Genomic DNA, 24,135 nt, shown 5'->3' with positions numbered 1-24,135 from the left:
AAAATGGAATGGTGGGTGATATGATCTTATTTTTTGAATATTCACTTTTTGTCTTTTAATAGGCATTTAATAAAAATGGTAAGTTTATTTTTTAATTAAGGCTTAGATAATTCAGCAGGCACTTAACTCTAAAATGGAGAAATTGAGCAAACCGTATACTGTTTTTAGCTTGATAAATACTCACAATATAAAATGTTTTACAAATAATATATCTCAATATTAAACACTATCATACAATATAAAAACTAGACACAAGTGGTTATCTTCACTCATATGTCAACCAAATTGCAAATTACATTGATTGTATAATTTTTAAAAATATGTAAATATCCAATAAACACACAGTTTGCAATAAAAATACACACATTGTCAAACACTGGCCACCATGACTAATGGGGAGGAAAATATACATGCCATTCAATTATTTAACAAATAAAGAATAAAGACAAAAACACTTCCTTGTCAATTATCCCTTATTTTATAGTTACATCATTCCAGTCCCCAATGGTCTATGCACCATAAATGATGGCAACAGGTTACCGACATAATAAGGACTTAAAAATAATTTCTGGCTATTAAAGACCACAGAGATGAAGTAAATATGATTCTCTTGTACAGAGTTAAAGAATCATTGTTAAAAGAGATCCTAGTAACTACTCCAACCCTCCCTTTTACAGAGAAGGAAAACTGCCACAACCACAGAAATCAATTGAGCAAATAAACAGGGAAGTCAGACTTGAATCCAGGTTTCCTGATTCCCAGGTTGGTATTCTTTACCTCTTGGTAATACCAAAAGAGAAACATCTCTGGGAGTAGAAATTAAAATGTCATTTTCACCATTTTAACTTTCAACTAGACTCAGAAAGTTTATTTGTGGGGCTACTATCCTAAGCAGATTTTATAAGATATGACACCAAGGCAAATTAAATTTGTAATAGCTGACAAGTAATCATAAAAAGTAACAAGACATAAAATCCTTTGATTTCTTCTTTCACTAGTGTACAGTACTTACATTATTTTTTTTCTTTTTTTTTCTTTTTTTGGCACACGGGCTTAGTTGCTCCGTGGCATGTGGGATCTTCCTGGAGCAGGGATCGAACCCGTGTCCCCTGCATTGGCAAGTGGATTCTTAACCACTGCGCCACCTAGGAAGCCCCTTACATTATTTTTGTAAGCATATATTTATCAAGAGAATATTACACAAAAGAGGCAGAAGATACCCCTGGGAATGGGCTTTACTAGCTTTTCTTCCATACATACAAGATTTTTTTTTCCTAGTGGAAGTTGACTCGTCCACCATATACAAGAATTGACAGAAAAGAATAAATAAGCTACCAGCAAATATCTGCAGCATTAACAGCATTACTCACAACAGGTACAAAGTGGAAACAAGTCAAATGTCCACCAACTGATGAGTGGATCAACAAAATTTGTTTCAAAGAAGCCAGTTGCAAGGATCACATATCGTATGATTCCACTGATATGAAATGTTCAGCACAGGCTAATCCAGAGACAGAAAGATTAGTGGGTGCCAGTGACTGGAAGGAGTGGGGAATGGGGAGTGACTGTTAATGGGCATGGTGTTTCCTATGGGGTGATTAAAATCTCTAAAATTAGATAGTGGTTAACAGTTGTTCAACTCTGTGAATATACAGTTGACCTTTGAGTAATTCAGGGGGCTAGGGGTGCTGACCCTCTGTACAGTGGAAAATCCAAACATAATTTTGAGTTGGCTCTCTATATGCATGGTTTTGCATCTGTGGATTCAACCAACTACAGACTGCAGTATTGTAGCACATATTTAGTGAAAAAAAAATCCATATATAAATGAACCCATATAGTTCAAACCTGTGTTGTGCTCAACTATACTAAAAAACACTGATTTATATACTTTAAAAGGATAAATTTTAAAATGGAGGAGGTGAATAAAAGCAAGAAATCTCAGAAAATAAGCAGCCATATTTCTGAACAGTTTCCTAAAACAAGAGGGAGCACTAGAGCCATAAATTAGAAAATTTTAAAACTCCCTTTCTAAATGTTTAGAAAAACCAATTTCACACAAAAATGAGCAATAGAAAAAGAGTGAGGCAAAATCCCATATAAAGTTATTATATGCAAAAAAAGAATAAGGAATAGAATAATTTTTCTACTAATGGTGAAACCTTGCCAGATTATACGTCTACACACAAAAAGATGAAAATTACAAGAAATGAAAGAACAGAAATGAATGAAAAGCACTCAAAAGTGAGGTGGTAGAACACAGAAAAGAATTAGACATAAAATCATTTCAAAATGAAGTCTAAGATAGAAGGAACACAAGTCACCATATACAACAGATTATTCTTTAAAAGAAATAAACAATGAAAATACAGTTTTATAGAACAAGATGAAATGAAGAAAGATGAAAAGGATTCAAGAGAAGACAACAAACACAGAAGAAAGGCAAAGAACACCCAACATGTGTATAAGAAGAGTCCCAACAAAAAAAGGAAAACAAAATCAGGACCTGAATCCAGGTCTCCTGATTCCCAGATTGGTATTAATTGTAATCAAAGAACACAATAATAAAAACTATAATTCTAAAGAACTTGCCTGAAATCTTTAAAACTCTGCAACTTCAAATGGAAATAACACCACACCTCTGGGGAAATCAACTTAGAATGACAAAACACTAAAACACAGTCTCATAAATTACTGAACTTTAAAGAAGAAAACAACTTTTGAACATCCACATAAAAAGACCAAATGATTGTAACAGAAATAATTCTTTATTCCTAACAAAAATGGAGTCCTTGAGTATATTTAAGATACTCAAGGAAAGAAACTGTGAGGCAAAGATTTCATATCTAGCTAATGACTTTCAAATATAAAAACAGCAAACAAGCTGTCATCAACATGCAAAAATTGAGGGAACAGACATTGTTCCCATAACTCCTTAAGGAATCAAATAGAAGATAAGCTTTAAACAAGAAAACTGACTGGTGAGACAATATCAACAGACTGGTAGTAAGCATCAAATATTATTTAAATATACAGCTAAGACTAAATGAGGCATATAAAGGAGAGTATGTAATAGTTATTTATGGAAAAAGTTTTTTTTAATTTTTATTGGAGTATAGTTGATTTACAATGTTGTGTTAGTTTCAGGTGTATAGCAAAGTGAATCAGTTAGACATATACATATACCCACTCTTTTTTTTAAGATTCTCTTCCTATATAGGCTATTACAGAGTATTGAGTAGAGTTCCTTCTGCTATAGAGTAAGTTCTTTTTAGCTATCTACTTTATATATAGTAGTGCATATATGTCAATCCCAATCTCCCAATTTATCCCTCCCCCCTTTATCCCCTAGTAACCTATTTATGGAAAAAGTTTTAACAACTGTTCTTAGTAACCACATTGTATGGTATTACACTAATGTTATACCCAGAAGATTCTGTGTAAAACTTGGGAGAAAACAAATTATTAAATGATACTCTATTTCTACGTGTTTCTGAGAGATAGGCTTCTCAGGGGAGGATAAAAGAAAGAAAGCTAAAAGTTAAGAGGTCAAGTAATTACCCTCAAGCCCTAAATTTGAATAGGAAGTATCAGCATGAACTCATTAAAGCATTCAATCTTAAAAAATACACAAACTACACGTACATAGTTCCAGTAACTGAAAAGACTTAGAAACAATGACCAAACTGGATAGCAAAAAGCACAACTAAAAACTCAGACTTTGGTTTTGAAATTCCATTTCTTACCAAAAGAAATCAGGAATTTTTTGGACAAGTAACTAGATCCAGGTCTGTGGAAAGAAATGTTCAAGATGAGCCTATCTTGTCATACCAGTTACCAAGACATTATCAAAGACTACCAGGGTTATGTCAAAAAGACCTGAACACCAATCTGAAGACGCTTCTACCAAAGTTGAGAAAATACCCAGAATATATTGAAACACGTTAAAAAATGTATAAATCTGTAAGTTTATAATGATACATATATATGAGAAAGACATTGGTCACCTTTGGAGGATTCTAGGTTGCCAATTTTTTATTTTGTAAACTGGTAAATAAAGGGAAAGAACAAGTACTGAAATAAAATCTCAGTGCTGGTTAACCAACGAATAAGGAAAAGTTTCTCTTTATAAAAGTTTTTTGATTAAAAAAAAAAAAAGAAATGTTAGAATTGAAATAATCCAATTCTGCAATTCCTAATAAAGTAAGGATATAGGCATTATGCATCAATGCCTATAATATCACATGAAACAGGCAACCCCACTAAATGCACCTTTGGCTGAAGAAGTACCGCCACGTATGAAGTAATCTTGCGAAAAATAACATAACTGAACCTAATTAAGCATGTAGATAGCTACCAATTTATAGGAAATACAGAGGAACCTAATAAATTACACCATGGAAAATCCAGTCTGTGTGAACATCTATAGGACAAGTGATTTGGTGGTTTCTTCAAACAACAGGAGGGAGTAAAGAGTTGCAGGAAAACTATAAATTAAGAGAAACTTAAAAAGACACATTAAAGAGGCAAAACTTTAGTTTCATTACTTCGATGATAAAAATTATACAGAGAAGTAAGGAAGTGATCACTATAAAAATCTGAAAGAAAGGCTATTCTTGGGGGAGGGGTCAAGAGAGGATTGTGTTTGGAAGCAGATGGGTGTAGAGCACCTGAGGTAGTAAGTTCTAGTCTCCTGATATGAATGGTAGTTACAAGGAGGTCGCCTTATAGGAATTCATTAAGCTCTCCATGTATTATATGGTTTTCTGAATTTGTGTTATATTTTAAAATAACAAAGATTAAAAAACAGATTTATAAATTAGAAATCCTTTTAAATTTATTAATCCTTATGTTCTTAGATAAATATACTAGAGTTTATGAATGGACAAGTCAAAAAGTTCTACAATCTCAAGATATGGAAAGAAATACTTTAATAAGGTTAATGTACAAATTGAGGGAAAACGAGAGAGTATATGAAGAGGTGTACTAAGCTGTAGGTTTACTACTATAAAAAATGTTTCATCTTCTAACGGTAGCAGCATTTTGCCTTATCTATAAACTTGGAGACTAGGAAGAAATGAAAATATAATGAGGGTTAACTGGAAACAGGTGATCTTTTACGACCACAGAATGTTGAAGACTTTTCATATTCTAAGATGCAGTCTTGTTTAATTAGGAAAATCAAGGCACAAATTTCAAAGAGGAGGAAATTTTGATATAGGAACTTCCCAGCAAAGGAAATTGATAGATGTAGTCAAGATTTAACTGAAAATCTTATAAAATCATAGAAGCCTTATTAGGAAGTCTAAATGTAAATAAAATCTATTGAATTATCATTCCAAAAACAGCATGAAATGGTCTAACAGAAATTTGTGTGTTTGGAGGGAGCCCCAAGAACAGTCCCCGTGCTCTCTCTTTCCCATTCTCCCAACTGTACATAACAGTCATGGAAGGGAGAGCAACTCCTATCATTTTAACTGTATCTAAAAACTGTTTATGGCAGAGGCTGGCTTTGATCACAACTGTTAACAGAAGAAAAAGTAAAGAGGGGCTAGAACAGAGTAAAAAAGAGAAAGGGATATAATGCATGTATGTTATTTATGCTTCAGATTCAATACATGTTAGGTGATAGAAAAGGGAACACAAGAAATTTTAAATTTTGGATCCAGGGTAATGACAAAATTTCTGGATTCATATCAATAAAGTCTCTTATAAATACTGCTTATATCACCTTAAATACCTCAAAATATAGTGAATTAGAAAATTAAAGCAGTATTAGACAACTACCATCAGGAACTCCTCCTTGGTTGCTTCTTTCCTTCTAAATAAAAATATATTTCTACATTTAAATTTGTCCTGATCTCTGCACTCACTTTTCTAATTAGTCTTATTTTCTTCCCCTGACTTGGTGAGGTTTCTACCCTGCTTATCTCTACTTCACCAAGTTCCCAACAACTGAAGATAAATAATATATATCTTTATCAAAGCGGTTTAAGCAGTCCCTTCTATGAAGTCTTAAAAAAAAAAAAAAACAATGGGCTCTTTCCCCCAAAGAGAAAAATGGGCTGAAGAAACACAAAAGCTTTGCGAGAAGAAAATCCAAAGAGAGATGTGTCTAGCCTTTCTGGAGTTAGTGGCTCGATCGTGTTCATCAACAAATGTTTATGGTGTGTTTCTTTGTGTCAGGCAACACAGTTGTACTCCCTTTTCCATCTTCAAACTCCAGTTACTACTAAAGGCAATTAAAATCAAAGTGACCATTTTTCCAATAGTTAAGGAAACCATCTTCTTCCTCTTCCCATGATTCTTTGAGCCCTTAAAATAAGTAAATCAGCTTTCCAGAAAATGTTACAGGCTCATCCCTGGATGAGGAACAACTGATTTATGTGGTGATTTACTATCTAGTCCATGTTTCTCTATTGGACGGGTTTAATGTACAAAGGTACCTATGAACATGTGATGTCTGAATCCTGGTTGCTTCACATCCCTACAAGTGCAGAGAATCCCACAGTCCAATGCAGACCTCTCTCTCTCAAAGTCTAGATGTGAGGGGAAATTAAAAAATCCATTTTGGCCTTGGATCCAAGAGATACTCTCCAATTTAGCTTTACCAGTAATTAAACTAGTATTTTAAATCCTATCATATACTGTTCATTTTTCAACTGGTTTAGAACTTATCATGTAAAACAATCATCACCATGCCACAACACCAACCAGAAAATATAGGAGTACAGATTAAGACAAATGAGAGATTAAACAAAATGAAACGAAAACCAAACATGCACATGCACAAACTTCTCTCCCTTTACCATGTGAACCAGATAGCTAGAGGTACCAGGAATTACGAGACTGGGTTTTCCTGGAGGGTAGGCAGTTTGGTAGCTTAGAATCACAAAAATAATGTAACCTCCACAGGCAACCACGCCCCCCACAAAAAAAATTAGCCAGAAGTTATGATCTTCTCAATCTAATAAACAGCAACAAAAAATCTTCAAGTAAAAATTTTCAATTATATACACATACCTAATGCCAAAAAACATTATGAAGTAGCTTATAAAGGCATACAAAAAATAAAAATTATATAAACTTAAAATCCTCCTTTGCTCTGTTGTAGATACTACAATCCTTTTATGATCATCTGTTTTCACCTACCTCTCAGCCATAGAAATATCTGGAAATCTCAAAAAAGAGGCCTCAGGTCCTCAAATAATTCCTTTAAGAAGGTTTTCTACAATGATTCTTAATAAGACACCTTCTCCATCAAGAGCATAATCTATCCAGTTTATTATTTCTGACAGTGGCACCAAAACATACCCCTACTGGAGGCCTATGATCAGCTTCTAACATCCAAAACACAAGCATTCTCACATTCTACTTTTCTACTTGACTATTCTCTTTTCTTTGGATTCTAATATCTAAAACTATTTCCTTAAATTATACTTAATCCACTAAATCATTGCTAAAACATGTGCATTAATAAACCTGCTAAAGGACCTATTTCAGTACTTTTGTAACCACATTAACTAAACTGTTTTTTCAACAAATCAAATCTCAAATATCCTCTTTCCATATACTATCCTGTTAGTGTTTTACGTTATTTATTGAGTTCTGAAGCTATCAGGAAATCTACATGTCCTGGATAGGGGAAATATTTTTCCTCATTGCCTATATTTGTTCTGTCCCATTTTCTCCGAGGCTTCTATTCATTCTTATTACTGCTGGTCTATCTCATCCCACAATATTTCCTCCAATTCTATTTCCTTCTAGCTGTCTATACAACCAATCTCTTGGAACCAATATGATAACTTTGATGTCCAACCTTCATATATTTCTTCGTCAGTTCTTACAAAAGCTACCATTCTATAAATGTTCCAAACATCATCAGTTAACCACAACTCTGCTTCAACGTTAATTTCTAATATGAAAACATGCCCATTTCATCCTACTGATAAGTAAATCCAAAAACCAAAGAAGAAAAAAACATAACATACAGAATGTCTAGCATTTGATTCATTTTAAAGCATTTATTAATTTATCTAACAAAGTTAAAACAATGACCTTCAGTTTTAGGTAAGAAAAATGATAAATTCTCTAATATTAAATGCTATATATGACTTATCCTGTTAGAATTGCAATCCAATACATACCTCTGTAGAAAAATGAGTTTCTTCTGGATTTATCCAAGTACAGAGAATGAATCCACATTATTTTATTATTAAAAAAAAAAAGACTAAAACGTGCCCTATAGACATCACTGACTCAGTATGCCAAAAGGTAAAAGATATAACTAACTTGACCATTTGCTGAAATTTAAAACTTAGTAAGAGGCTGTAGTTACCTCTTTTTGTAGATGAAGTTTGAAGCAACTGTTTGGCTTTGAGGGAAGTACGAGGCAAATTTTTCAGCCTTTGCGAAGCTGTTGAAAAATAAGGAACTGTAATATTTGCCTGGAAGGACAAGATAAAGACTACAGGTTCTGTAAACTTGAATATTTTAATACAAACTTGAAAATGTATCAAGGAACAGATAAGGTGAGAATATGTTAGAATCCTAGAAGCAGAGGAATCTTAAAGTGATGCTTAGTGCATTAAGTTGGAAAAGAAAGGGAATGGAAATCTTAGTGCAAAGTGCATACTTTCAGAAATTGTTTCTTAGAGATGAGAAAATCTAAATATGTAAACCAATCAAAATATCAAAGAGAAAATAAACCATCAGCAAACATGCTACAGGATGCAAAGAATACAAAGCTAATAAGTAAAAGTGATGAACACAAGACACAGTACAGAAAAAAAATAAATGTAGTACTTGTTCAGTGCAAAAAAGCAGACTTTGGCAAAGCAGTTATTGTTAGATGAATTGTCCTAACATGAAATAGTCATCCCCATACTCAAAAAGGAGAAGAAAACTCAGAACCAGGCAGGTCCTCAAGGGAGTCAACAATCTAGTTGCTTTAATATGTTCAACATCATCTTGCTGTAGAATTCAACTAAGTGCACTTTAGACTTTAGGTAGCAACATGTCTGGACTATGCACACATGTATATGGGGTGGGGAGGGGTGTGTCTGTGTTGGGGTTGAAGGATTTGGAAGAGTCAGAGCATCTGTTTTTTAAAGTGATCAGTGAGGAGTTCTAAGCTTTCCTCAGAACCCCTAATCTATTAACTGCAGTGAAACTGTCAAAACTGGCAGTTAAGCAGCAGTTCAGAGCCATCTAGACTTAAAGCTCACTATGGCTCCAATGAACGGATGATTCCCACATCTACCAGTACAGTCACCTTTTTAAGTGGTTCTAAAATGTAATTCTCCCCATTTGAAAAGTCAGACTTCATATACCTCTAGGATTTATATGCACCCTGCCACCCGCCCCAAAAAAGAGATCTCAAACCATAAATCTGGCCAGAGTTTAAACAATCATTGGGTTGGTAAGTGGATTACTTGATATATCACCAAAAAGAATTAAGGAGAATTTTTCTTTCCCTCTATTGCTTAACTGTGTCAATGCTGACAAGATTTTCTCACTAGCAGTAAAAATTTTCTAAAAGTAACAAATGCATTTCAATTTCTACAGCACTTACTACAACACATTACTGCAGCTAAATAATATTGTATCCCAGTTTAAGTTAAATATATTGCCAGGTAAACTAGCAAAAAATTCTCCAAACCTAAAAAAAATCAATTTTATAGTGCATTACCTCATATCTATCCCACAGAAATATAGGATGCTATCATCATTGAGTAGTTTTTATTTACATATTTATTGATACATGCTTTCTACCATTCGTATTTTCATTCATTCACTCATTCATTCATTCCTGCTTTCTTTCATTCTTTCAAGTAATTATCTACTTTATTCCAGGTACTGTTTTAGGAACAATGGATTCAGTAGCCAGGTAGACAAGACAAGTTCCTACCTTAATGGAACTAAGATTTTAGGGAAGGGGAAACAGACAATAAACAAAGAGTAAAATATATGGCCTGCCAGATGGTGACAGCTGCTAAGGAGAAAATTAAGTAGGAAAGGGGGACAAGAAGCAGGAGATTTAAGTTGCAATTATAAATAGAGTGATCAGGAAATATTTCCCTGAGATGACATTTGCTCAAAGATCTGAAGGAAGAGAGGAAGTGAGCCATAAAGATATCTGATGAATGCATTCTATATGGAAGGAAAAGCAGCAGTAAGGATCTGAGGTAGGAGTGTGCCTGATATATATGAAGAACAGAAGTAGGCCATGGTGATCAGAGTGGAGTAAATGAGGGCAAAATATAACCAACTGTACACACACTGGCAATCCAAAATATCTATTAACCATTAAAATTTTTTAAATGAGTGCTTAAAATACCATCTATAATCAACTGTCCTGGAAAGATCTTACTTAAATTGATAGCTACAATGACTCCAATGGACCTTATTTATCCCTCAAGTTTCAGGGTGATGTCACAAGAACAGCATCTACAGACACGTGAAAACTGTCAAAGAAACAGACTGCAAATAGGATCATGAAGTATACTCTAATAAATCTGCCTTATACAGACAGAACAAAATGAATGATTTTCATGAGATACCACAGTCACCTAATGCTACCCAAATAAGAACAGAAACTAAATTTTAATCTGAATCATCATAATTTGATCTGTTTTCTAATGACAAAATCACTTTTTATTTATTTATTCTGGACGCACAGCTTGTGGGATCTTAGTTCCCTAACCAGGGATTGAACCCAGGCCCTGGCAATGAAAGTGCCAAGTCCTAACCACTGGACCACCAGGAAAGTCCCCAAAATCACTTTTTAAATGGAAAGTATAGTAAACTGAAAGTCTCCAAATCCTTCTAGAACTTTAATCCATTCTCCACATTGCTACCAGATTGAATTTCTTAAGAAGTAATCCTGATTAAGAGCCTATGATGGCTGACCTTGCTTGTAAGATGAAATCTAAACTCCTGAATATGATATTTATTTTATTTATATTTTTGGCTGCACCACGAGGCTTGTGGGATTTTAGTTCCTTGACCAGGGACTGAACCTGGGCCCTCGGCAATGAAAGCGCGGAGTCTTAACAGGATCGCCGGGGAACTCCCAATATGATATTTTAAAACTCCCAAAGTCTATTCCCTACCTATATCTCTCATCCTTGGTCACTGCACCCACTAACCATCCTGCGATCCACATTTTAGTCATACAAAGCCACTATAATCAGGGTGCCATTCATAAGACTTCATTACTGGTCTCACTGTTGGAAAAACCTATACTTCCTTTCCTCATGTGACAACTCCTCCAGAGCTGGCTATCTTTCAATACCTTTCCTGAAAACCTCCCCTGTTCCCACAGCACTTCATCACTTTCTGCCTATCACTTCCTGCTTTTGAAGGGCATGAGCTGTCTCTTTCACATTTATATTCCAGTGCTTAGAACATAACATATGCCCAATAAATATCTGTTGAATTAAAAAACACAAATAACTGACTACTGGATAAAATCCAGAGATATAAACTAAATATTCAAGATCCTCCACAGCTGAGATCAATTCAGCAATTCTCAAATTTAAATATGCCCAAGAGTCAGCTGAGATACTTCTAAAAAATAGAGATTCTGGGTCCCCATCCCAGAGGTATTCAATCAACATTTCCAGAAGTAAAGGTCAGAAAAACTACATTTATAAAATCTCTTTGTGATAACTGACTCAACATCATTACACTACTATCCTTAAACAGAAGTTCTACAAGTATTTCACTCATTTTTACATTAGCCCATTATACAGATTTATTGTGACTTACTTATTTCAATTTATGTTTCATAGTTTTGTAAAATATGAGGGTACCCTTTTAGTGTTTTAGTTACAAGTGAAATCTGGATGAGAATTCCTTCCCCATGGGCCTAAGTGCAGTCTGGCTATGCATAAAGCTGACAAGTGCCCTGGATACTTCCTCCTCAGTGAGGGGTCCAGAATACAATACTGATTATACACATCTCTTCTCTAGGAGTATACTCTGTATCCTACGCAAATATATTCTTCCATTTAGTTAAATGCAAGCAAGCGAATGGATAAATGTTACACTGACATATTCTACTCTTTTGTGGTAATTCACAAAGTATTTCTAGTTCAATCTCAACTCCTGCTCCAACAGAGTCATCCAAGAATATTTTCCAAGATGCCTCCTCATTTGCAGTTAGGTCAGCATGATGTAATGCAAACAATGATTGGGAGGAAATCAGGAGACTCATGAAGGAGTTGAGAGGAGAGAGTAATTTGGCTTGATTTTGTCACTTTTCTATTTAATTGACATTGTACATATAATTTATATGGATCTCTGCTCCCTCTCTAAAAAATAAAAAATGGCATGTCGTGAGGTTCAAATGAGACAATACATGTGAAAGTAAACATATACTACTTTTTTTTAAAACCAGCAGATTGTCTTGGGTTTTTCTCTCCTCTTTCCTTATTTCTGAACCAGTAATTCCTATATTTTTCTGAAAATTAAACTTTCTACGAAACCTGTGCTCTGGTTGTCTTAGAAAGTAAGCACTAGTCTTTTGAAAAACTCTGTCCCTGACAAACATTCCTTCCTTTAACTGGAGAATCAGAAAATTACATGTATCCATGACCTCTGCAATGCTCTGGTTTTCTTAAACTTTTTAAGTTACTCACATTTTCCAAATATAAAAGTCAAGAATTGGTAACAGCCATCAAAATGAAAATATATTAGAACTCTCATAATATTCATATATGAATGCCAACATCCACAATAATGCAGCCATAGCAAATAAGCATATAAAAATAGTGATTGGCATAGTAACAAGGCAAAAGAAGTGATCCCTTAGGTGGAAATAACAGCAACCTTGCAAAGTTAGGTTCATGCAGACCAGCAAGTAAGAACCAAAGCTTTACCACTTAAGAGCTGGAAAATACTTAAAACAAAATGCAGCAAATACATAAACTGGTTTGTATAAAATGTTAAAAATGCTAATTCATGTATAAAACTTGCCATTGTAATATTTGTACATAATTATATATCAAAATAAAAAGGCTATTATGAAAACGGTACATTTATATACACACACTAAAACACACATATACATTATGTATCAAAGATATATGCAAAATTTTCAGAAAAATAAGTAACATTTTATTTTGCTTCATAATGTATTAACTTTAAACAAAAAGTTTTAAATTTTTTCTTTTTTTTTTTTTGGCCACAACATGCAGCTCGCAAGATCTTAGTTCCCTAATCAGGAATTGAACCTGGGGCCATGGCAGTGAAAGCCCAAGTACTAGCCACTGGACCTTCAGGGAACTCCCAAATTTTAAACATTTTTTTAAAATAAACTTTATTAAATTTTAAACCTGCTAATATTCTGGATTTACTACTTTCCAAATACATTTTTGTGTATAGTGACAGTACTCTAAAATAAATATTTGTGACATTTTCATCATAAACAAGCTTCACTACAGGTACAAATATAAAAATAAACAAGCATACACAATTTTTAAAAAAGTACAGTACCCTACTTTTTTCTGCCTATACATTATTCAAATATTGAAATACACGACTATGAAACTATACATATATTCCACTTAGAAGTAAATTAGTGATTAGAATTTCAATATGTTTCTTTACGTACTTTCCTTAATTATCAACTTCTAGGGAAAAAGAAAAAAAATTCTAGGGAATCAGCAGGTGATTAAATAATGGTAATTCTACCATTAGAGAAGGCAAGTAATTATTATTAAGTTTAAGATATGGTCAATATATTCCTCTTTTATTAACATAAAACCTTTTATTAACATAAAATCTTTTATTAACATAACCTTTTTATCACAGGTTCTCAATCTTTTCTTTTTCTTTCTATTTTTGTGAAGAGTTATTTTTCATTTCCATACAACTTTAAGATGCTAGACTAGTTTAAATAAATAAACAGCATGTATGATGGCATGAGGGAACAAATCTGAGTAGAGTTGGTACTAACAATAATGGAATAAGATAAAAAGGATATAGATACAGCTGGTTTCATCAGAGCTGGGAAGCTGTCTGAAAATTTGTCATGGAAAGTTTTGAGAAATTCAGAATTTAACAGCTCAAACTAAGTATTAAAGCACCTCTGAAAGCTGAATACAAATCATGTTTTGGATTATCTGTGCACAGGCTGTAAAAGTGTAGCTTATGATATACATGAGTTTTGTTACTTAATCTTCTTAATGATATACAAGTTTCTTTCCTGCTGTATTAACATTATGGATTACTCTTCTCAAGGGGGAAGAAAACCCCAAAAACAGGATATCATCAAATCAAATTAACTTAATTTGCAAGTTTAAAGGCACAAAACCTATCACTCACCACTTCAGAAATAACTTAGAGTTCAAACTGTATCTTTACTTTCATTTTTTAAGTTCTGGGAATCTATTTTCTACACCATTTATGAATACCATGAGTATCATAATGACACGCTTAAACACAGTTCACATGGCCTGTATGTTTAAAATTTAATGTGCTATATAAACATATTTTTGCATATATCAATCTAAAGAAATGAGGTACACAAATCTCTAGGTAGCAATTTTCCACAGTGCCTTAAATTTCAAAGTTTATCTTAGGAAAAAAAAGAAATAATGTTTCTGGATAATTTTTATGTCTTAGTACTAAACCACTGATGTGACAAATCTCTCTAGGTGGGCTTCGGCTTTCAGTCAGGGTCAATGTGGGTTTGAATCCTAACTTGCTACTTATAAGCTGTATGGTATGATCATAGATAAGTTATGTAACCTTTCAAAGCTTCAATTTCCTAAACCATAAAATGTGTTAGTAAATCGAACCTACTTCATAAAACTGTTCAGAGAATTAAGCAGAATTATGAATGTATAGTACAGTACAATGTGAGTTCTCTAATATAAATAATATATGCAATTGGCAAATAAGGAAAATTTATCAATATTATCACAAAAGTCATTTTGGTTCAAATGCATTTTTTTTTTGGACTATGGATTTTAGAGCCACCAAGTAATAGAAGCTTAATATAAAGTGCACAAAGTAAGACAAACACAACGGAGCCAAGGAAGAATGCAAGGGGATTTAAAAAGAATTGAATGCTTTCAAGGTTGTATTATTCAATACACAAGTTATAAGTGGATAGTCAATAACCTCATGTTTGTATTACTTCTTCGTCACAGCTTTGAGGAAATGAAGGAACACATCACAGTGACGCTTCAACCACTGACAGTAAACATGCTACAAAGGAACTGAATGAATCAGACTACAAAACTGACGTGAACTGTGGGGTAGAAGGTATGCATATTAAGCACTTCTAAGACTGTAGAAATAACTCTGATAGTTGTTTAAAACTGGTTTGACTGCATGCTCATATCTACCCTAGTTAATAAGCAACACTTTTTGGAAAGTGTTCAATTCTTTTTTAATCACTCTGTAAAGCACAGAGTGCCCATCTACTTCCACATAACTTCTTGGCTCAGTTTGGCCACTTTGCCTTAGAAGTTCCTTCTGCATGATTCTCTGATCTTTGTTTATGTTGCATATGTCTCCTTAATTCAACAGTCTCAACCCTTCCTTTCCATAAAGTTACCTTCAACTTTTTTTTAAATGAAATTCTACATTTGCTAGAGTATTTATTAAGAATTTAACATGCCTTTAATTGCGCTATTATTTTTATAGGATCATTATTGCTTTTATTAATGTTCTAGTAAGAAAGTGCCTTGAGTTTTAAGTGGTCTGCTTCAGGACTATTCCCCCTGCCGAATCCTGTCTTTTTTAATGTATAGCATTGTAGAATATAAGATTTTTAAGGCGTATATATTTATATATTAAACAGCTAGAACTTGCTTATTTGAGAATTCTAGAGACACCACGGTTTCATACAGATTTAAGTATCGATACAATCTGGTATTTTATAGGGACAAATTTTAAATTTTAATATAGCTATGATTATCTCATAGCAACTAATAATCACTACATTTTACTATAGTTTAATACAGCTATTCAGCACAAAATTAAAATCTATAATTTTCATTTTTCTTTAAATAACTGATACATAAAAGATACTTACTGGCTGAAGCCTGAGGTTGCATGCGAGGTATTCCTCCATTTGGCACTTGAAAATTTGAGTCACTTCTGCTGCTTTTCACTGAGTCAACTTGTGTATTAGATGTTCGGGACAGGTTTGGAAGACTGCGCCTTAGTTTTTCTATGACAATGGAATTTTAATTAAAAAACATTCTTTTGATGGAAAAAATTAAAATATCAATTAACTTTCAAAAATCAAATTCTCTATTTTTATTTAAGTGTTCTGCGTATTTTAGAAGAAGAAGTACACGTCTTACAAAAATAAACAACCCAATATGATTTCTATAAATGGGTAGAACTGTTAAAAAGAACCATGAATTACTTAAATCAAAATCTATACACAGATCACTTCATGAGTATAACAAAGCAAAACTAACAAAATCAAGTAAAATTAAATTCAATTCCTCCTTTATTTTTGTACTGACTCAGTATTAATAAAACAATAAATTGTCTAAATTCTTGATCTGCTTTCTAAAATACAGAACTTTGGTAAAACTGTGTTACTTTCATACTGAAATATGAAGCACAAATTTTTTCCAGACATAATAGTTACCTTCATTTTTAACACTGGTTGTCTGTAAATCTGTAGGATGGCCTTGAAGTGAAAGGCGAGGTTGCTGTAAGCGGCTAATCATAGGCTGTGGGGACACTCTACTATATTCTATTCCTCGAGCTGGAGATCGAGAACGAGGTGAATTTCGGGGTGACTGCTTAGGTGATGGTCGAGGTGAATTGCGTGGTGATGGTGAAAACCTGTTAACAGCAGGGTATACTGCATGATGCATATTGTCATCTTCATCATCTAAACTTTGTGCATCAAGTTCTTGATCACTAAAAGTACCCCGTCTTGTAGAATTGCAAGATGAACCAGAACTGCGCCGAGACGCGGTGGCTGCATATTCTTGCCGGAGACCTGACAATGATGAACGTGTTATTTTATTTCTTTAATTTTATTTTTAAACATTAAGTATTTTTAAGGTTCAAAAGCAAAAGATTATCACTGAGAAACTCAAACAGCGTATACCATGTAAAGGAAAACTTCATTTCACTTGATTCATCTTAGACTTCCCCACACATAAGGATGCATATACCACATCTAAAGGGCTATTTTTAAATTAAAGGAAATTCATAAACTTTTGCAAATTTTAACATTTCTTCTTGAATCCAAAATCTATATTAAAAATAGAACATAAATTTTAAAATATTTCTACTCTAAAAGACAGTAATCCAAATATGAGATTAACACTAAAGGAATATTGAAGGAAAACAATTACTGTCCAACCAGTGGAAAGAATACATCAGAGAGTAAATAAACTCCCTGGATACTGAATTCCTGCATTAATCTTACTCAAGAAGATGATGAAGGAAACTTCTATCCCACTCTCAGGAATTCAATACTTGGGCACAAATGTAATTTCAGTTGCTTCATAACCTAAGAGACTTTAATAAAATAAGCTTAAATTCTAAGCCATCAAGTAAGAATTTTCAAAGGAGTCCCTTATTTATCTTGATACCTCCAGAAACACCCAAGCAACCTTAGGAGCCCTTCAAATAGTATAAAAACTTTTGAAATAAAAACAAATGTTGATACATATTCAAAGAGAAAAAAATTACAATTGAAAAAAGTAAGGAATTTAGATAACATTTTGAGGAAGTCCTGCTAACTACTGGCAGTTTAGTCCAAATTATCTGTTACAGAGTAGTATTCAAACTTTTAGGTTATATATTCATACACAGAAAGTGACATCAACATGGTTCCCTAAGTAGTGGATGAGAATCACATTAGGGTACCTGTAAAACTACAGATTCTTAGGGCCCATCTAGCCCTTCGGTTAGGTTTGGGGACCACTGTAGTAACCGACAAATTACTTACTGTCATGTTATAGCAAACACAGCACTAAAGTCACCTAGCAAGAGACAACAGATCAGTGAGAAGAGCAGTGTTTTAGAAAAGAAAAATCCAGATTCCAATGCAGGTTCTCCACTAACAAGGGAAGTCACAACCACTATGGGATTGTGCGTTTCTCATCTTAAAAATGAGGGAGCTTAACCAGGCAACAGCCCAAATCTGTTACTCTACATTTTTGTTACCAAAGAACTGGAGAAATAACCTTGTAAAAAGGAAAATCATTTAAAAAACAAAAAAAAAAAAGCAGCTGGTGTTTTCAAGGAGGTATCACACACATTTTCAGTGTTGTTTTTGTTTGTTTTAATTCTCCAGGAAAAGAAATATTTGTGCATGTGAATGGCTTAGAATGGCTTAGAAAGGATTTTTAAAGTAAGGCTAAAATTTCAATTATGTGTTAGCAACACACAATATGAAAACTACAGCAAATAGCTGGTTGAATTCTAGCAAAATTCTGCAGTCTAAAAAGTCAGAGTTCAAAGAAGAAATGAGTGAGTTTATTCTAAGTGGTAGTTAGGCAGCATTCTTGATTCTTTTTTCACATCCATGGCAATAACTAACCCCTCACTAGCTGACAATACTGTACTCTCAGTGAGGAGTTACGTATACAAAGTTACAGAAGAAAAGGGTAACATGTTATTAGTGTCTAGGGCTAAAGATAGCTAAAACAGGCACCACCAAACCTTTCTATCTTTCTAAGGGAAGATGTGTGAAAATGAGATAAGAATTAGCAGAATAAGAAACATTCTGCAGTTTCTTAATAAACGTTACAGCTTGATGAAACTTACTACATATTTACATAAAAGGGCCTAAACAGAAAATTTTTGAACTAAATTATAGCATTGCTCCATTACCTCAGCCAATTGTCAAAACTCTGAAATCTGTACTTCAAGGATCTTTTCATTATAAAGGCTAAAGGGATCACTTTAGAGAGACTGCTTCCTTCACAGTTAAGCCCATGGCATTGTACTATAAAATGTACAGGCAAGAATAATACTATCACCATCATCTTAAATTTAGATGAGAGTCAGGGCATCGATGAGCCCTTGAAATAGTATGAAAAATGTTGTGCGTATGCATATTTTAGGACAACACTTTTATCAGATTCTCAAAGGTATCTGTGACCTAAAAAGTTGCAAGGACCACTCTGCAAAGCAACATCACATGCTTCATTTAACTTAATGTCACAATTCCAATTTTCCCATTAAGGTCTTTTTATAGACTACACCATACATTCTAAGAAAGACATTTGCCCCCAAGGAGAAAAAACTGATTTTGGGGGTGTGAAAAAAAATCTTAGATATTATAATAGTTTGTGGCCCTTATAGTACACCAAGAGATATACAGTATATCTATGGAATTAAAATGTAATGGGAGTGGGGGTGGGTAAAAAGGAAAAAAAAAATCTAAATATTTTTTAGGCTCCTTGGGAAGGCAATAATAAAAGAGCAGTTGAGAAACCCTGGTCTACACTAAGAACACACAGAGCAACAGAGTAATAACTATACTAGTGAGTACCAGGGCAGAGTAACACGCAGGGTACGATTACCAGTCACAGAAGCAGAGCATAGCCTGCTTTTCTTTACTTCTCACACAGCAAACTGCTCTACATATCATGGACTCTAAAAACAAGTTAATGAACAAACCAGTCCCCTTATTGAAAGCCTCTGAAATTTCAACATTTCTACTCTTACTACATTATTATTTCACAACACTTTAAGACATTTAATAATGACAACAAAATTATACAGTAATGAAAGATTTCATTTTAACAATTAAAATACTTACTTTCTTCCTGCATCCGAGCTAGAATCTGCACATCAGTTACATCATTTAGCTTATAATTGGATCCAATTGAATCTTCATCTAATTCTGAAGCACTTAATTCACTGTCTATAGAAGATTGAGGACTGAGTGGAGGATTTCTGTCTGATGAACTTTTCAAATTACCTTAAAAAAGAAAATGATTCAAACTTTGGTGAAACAAAAATTGAATCAACATCTGTTGCAATTAACTTAATATTATATCTTTGGATTCAGTTCATTGTTATTTTGCCTTTTCTGTTTATAAAATTCCCAAATGCTAAAATTAAAAATTGACCTGATTAAGAATAAAGAGGGCTATAAGTATACAATGTATTCATTTGTATTCACATACAATGACAATGTACAAAACATATTTTCTTATAGCTATAACTTATCTACATTCCTATGAAACAATTAAGTTTCAAAATAGTACCTGGCAAGTAGTTAATGTTCAATAATACATGCTAGAACTTTTCAACTTTTACAAGGTAGCCAGTGAAACTGCTCTATAAATAGATGAATTTAAGATGTGGTGTTTTCTCCTCCCAAATTCAGTCATTGGCAAACACCATCATCTTTTCCCTTGCATGAAAGCAACTACTTTTCCTAAATAAGAAAACTATAATTTGAGGAAGATCAGGATTCCTTTGAGATTTTGGAAAAAAACAAAAAAAGAACACTAAGCTCATTTCTCCTACATTATGCCATGTTTACAAAACTCCTTTGCCAAACTAGTAATGGGGATCCAAGGAGTTCTCTGAAGTTTACTAGTGAAGCACAAAGATGGGATGAAGAAAATGACTGGATGAAAAAACTCATTTTATCACTCTAAAACAAAAGGGGGATAGAAGACAAGTCAGAGGAATAAAGGATATACATATACGGAAGAGTCTCATGTGTTTCTGAGGAAATGCTTTCATCACATCATCAACTTCTAAAGAAGAATTAAAAAATCCCAAGACTGTCACTAATATTTCTAAAACAGATTTATTCGAAACTCTTATTTTCTAGAATTCTTCATCATAAGAGTCAGCTCTAACACAAATGGCACACAAAAAGAGCAGGAAAAATACAGAACAGTTAATATTTATGTTATCAAGAAAAGCATAGTGCACATGATAGGAAAAGTACTACAAGGTCAGTTTCAAATAGTGCCTGAATAAAATTCTTTATATTAAACAAATATGGCAGGCCAAACTTTTTAGTCCAACAACCTATACACAGAGTAGACATCAGGGTCAAAAAGTGATGAGACTAGGGAGTACGCAGGTCAAAAGTTTGAGGTGGTTAACAATACTTTAATTTTTAAGGAAGCTATAATAATTAATCATAACAATAGCAATAATAAGAGTAACTGAATGGGTGAAACCTAAACAACAGTAAGCTAGAGAATAACAGTCTCAGTCACAGAACCACAGCAGAACATTCTTCCCACAACTACAGCAATCCATCCCTCCTCTCCCATATTATTTAGGGCTTTAAACACTCTCTTGGCCCATTCATACACAGTCTTATACCATTACTTAACTGCAATATCAAAGCTTATTACAACTCCTATTAAAAGAGTTTTAACTCTGTAGCTTTTACAACCCAAACAAGCTACTCAATAACATCTATTGGTTAAAAGAACAAAGCTGGTGACCCTATTTAATCAAGCCACATTAAAAAACTTTTACACACATGCTAAAGAAAACTTTATGGATGTAATCTATATCCCTGGTGCCTAGTACAGTACTACCTGGTGCCAAGCAGCTCCTCAATGATATCTTCAATAACCAGCAGGAAGTTTCATAAATGAACTACTGATGAACAGGTTATTTTCTGAGGCAGGGCAGCAAGTTAAAAACCATTTCTTAATTACTCCATTTCACTTCTCCTTACCTGAATTTCCAGGAAGTATTAGCTGTTTCACTATAGGAGGTCGCACTGGGGTTGAGGACGGAGAATTGAAACCACTGCTGTATGGACTACTGGCATTTGGACTGTAAGGGCTTGTGTAACTGACGGAGTTGAAAGGATTATTATACAAATTCTGCCTCTTGAGAGCTGCATTAATGATAAGGGGAAAAATCAAATTGAAGAAAAGGCTAAAAACATTGCAAAAATTTTCCTATTAGGAAATGCATTAAGTCATTATCTCAGTTTAAAAACAGAAACATTTCTATCATAGTGGAGAAAAATATATCACATTAATAATCCCGACAAAATATTTCCACTATCTTAAACTTTGTTATGCAAACGAAACAGGAGTCAGGGACTTCCCTGGTGGTCCTGTGGTAAAGAATCCGCCTGCCAATGCAGGGGCCGCAGGTCTGATCCCTCGTCAGAGAACTAAGCCCATGCGCCACAACTACTGAGCTTCTGAGCCTCAACTAGGCAGCCTGCGTGCCTCAAAATTACACAGCCCACACGTTCTGGAACCCCTGGCCACAAGTAGAGAGCGCCTGTGCGCCACAAGCAGAGAAAAGAAAATCTACATGCCACAACTAGAGAGAAGCCTGTGTGCCACAACAAAAGATCCTGCATGTTTCAACAAAGATCCCATGTGCCACACACAGCCATAAATAAGTAAATAAATAATAAAATAAAATATATATATATAAAACAGGAGCTACAACAAACAAAAATAATATCATGGGAAAAATATCTCCTCAACAAATTATTAGCTACTAAATTAAGCTACTTCTATCTTGTTGGAAAGTTTACTACAACTGTATCAACCGTGAATGGCCTTTAAAAAGAAAATGAATATAAGAGCATATTTGTGTTCTCACTCTTCTGTAACAAATACATGTTGCTAATAACACAACAAAAAACTAGGAAATAATGAGTTTCAAAAATAGCCTTTCCAAAGTTTGGATTTTTTTGAAAAAATAAAGCAATATTGACTATTTAGGCCAGATTAAAGTCAAACATACATGAATTCTTTTTCTAAAAAGAAAAAAGCTTCCCTCCCTACTCTCCCCCCACCCCCACTTTTTCTGGGCCAAGGAGAATACTTCTGCCAAAAAAAGGGGGGAAACATGCTATGCATATAAAATTATAAAAATAGTATGAAAATCGGACTAAGATATCAATTATATACAAGAAAAATTAATACTTAAAATATTTTCTTTCCTCCACCCTATTCTAAAATCTACAGCTTATTCATATTTATGACCATCACCAAAGTACTATGTAGAATAAATACACAAATGTGACATGATACTTTTTCTTGAGAGGTCTATAGCCAAGTAGTGCAGGCAGAAAAAATAATGATTTCAAGGCAAAATTAAATAACTACTATCATAAAGGTGCAAAGAGGCTAATGGGAATGATGAGATAGGAGTTAATTCGTTAAAACTGAGAGAAAGTAGGTAGTAAGGCTTTTTGGAAGGAAAGGCAATGGAGCAGGATGAGCAGTAATTTGATAGGACACGGGAAGCAGGGAAAGTACACGCTTTCGTTTGTGTATATAACATAAACTAAAGCCATGTCTTGAAAATGCACAGTGTGTCCAGGGAATAACAGTGAGTAATCTAGAAAGGTAAAGCTTACAGTGAGGAACAAAACAAGAAAAACCAGCTGGGGCCAGGTCACAGGAGGCCTGGAATACTTTGCTCAGGAGTCTGAAATTTGTTCAGTAGCAATGATAATGACTTTTGAGCAAGAGTAATACAATCCAATCAGCGCAGGAAACAAAACTGATGAAATTCTAATGTTAAATACATTAGAATGAACTAGGAAACAAAAGTGACCTAAAAAGGAAGAAAAGGATAAATATTAAAAAGGATTATTAAAAGGGAAAAAAACAAGATGGTTCTGAAGTTTCTGGTTTGCCTATGGGAGGAGGAACATGTTTTCTGTTTAGTTTTTCTGTTTAGTTGGATAGTGTAGTAAGTTGGTCAGTATAGTTTTCTACCTATTCACCATGAGACAAGACACCATTAAACATATTTAGTATGCAGCAAGATCTCAATATATCAACCTGAGCAGAAATAGGGGTGTTCATTCCTTCCTATCTCTTTACTCTTTGATTTCCTTTGATGCGTATTCTCTCTTTATTTAATCACTAGCATTTCAAGTTCTCAACTCTTTTATCTTCTCGCTCTAAACCATATTCTTTTTCTTGAGAAATCTCATCCATACCCACAACATTAGTTATTATCTATATTCCCCCAAATCCCCATCATTTATATCTCCAGGTCTAAGTTTTCATGAGCTTCAGTCCCATATACACTGCCCATTTAATGTCTCGTCCAGGAGTACGGCAAATGCACCCCAGAGCCAACAAGTCCAAATCCAAACTCATTATTTTCAAGCTAAAACAAATTCTGTTCCTGGGGTCCCTATCTCAGAAGGATAACAGCATTTAT

General features: G+C 33.9%; 1 protein-coding gene across 2 annotated transcripts in view; it reads right to left on the bottom strand.

Moving 5' to 3' along the window:
* SLAIN2 (SLAIN motif family member 2) overlaps positions 1 to 24,135 on the bottom strand; it is a 70,638-nt gene that overhangs the window by 17,755 nt on the left and 28,748 nt on the right. The window contains exons 3-7 of one of the 2 annotated variants that reach the window (XM_057727693.1): positions 21,662 to 21,826; positions 19,763 to 19,924; positions 16,622 to 16,981; positions 16,052 to 16,189; positions 8,339 to 8,416 (exon numbers count right to left, since the gene is read on the bottom strand). In XM_057727693.1, coding sequence (XP_057583676.1) covers positions 8,339 to 8,416; positions 16,052 to 16,189; positions 16,622 to 16,981; positions 19,763 to 19,924; positions 21,662 to 21,826 — 903 coding nt within the window. The remainder of the gene's footprint in view (positions 1 to 8,338; positions 8,417 to 16,051; positions 16,190 to 16,621; positions 16,982 to 19,762; positions 19,925 to 21,661; positions 21,827 to 24,135) is intronic. The other variant, XM_057727694.1, reaches the window with a different exon arrangement.

This window comes from Hippopotamus amphibius, chromosome 3, assembly GCF_030028045.1.
Source record: "Hippopotamus amphibius kiboko isolate mHipAmp2 chromosome 3, mHipAmp2.hap2, whole genome shotgun sequence".
Lineage (NCBI taxonomy): Eukaryota > Metazoa > Chordata > Mammalia > Artiodactyla > Hippopotamidae > Hippopotamus > Hippopotamus amphibius.
The sequence above is the reverse complement of the archived record's forward strand: the minus strand, read 5'-3'. Positions and strand labels throughout refer to the sequence as shown.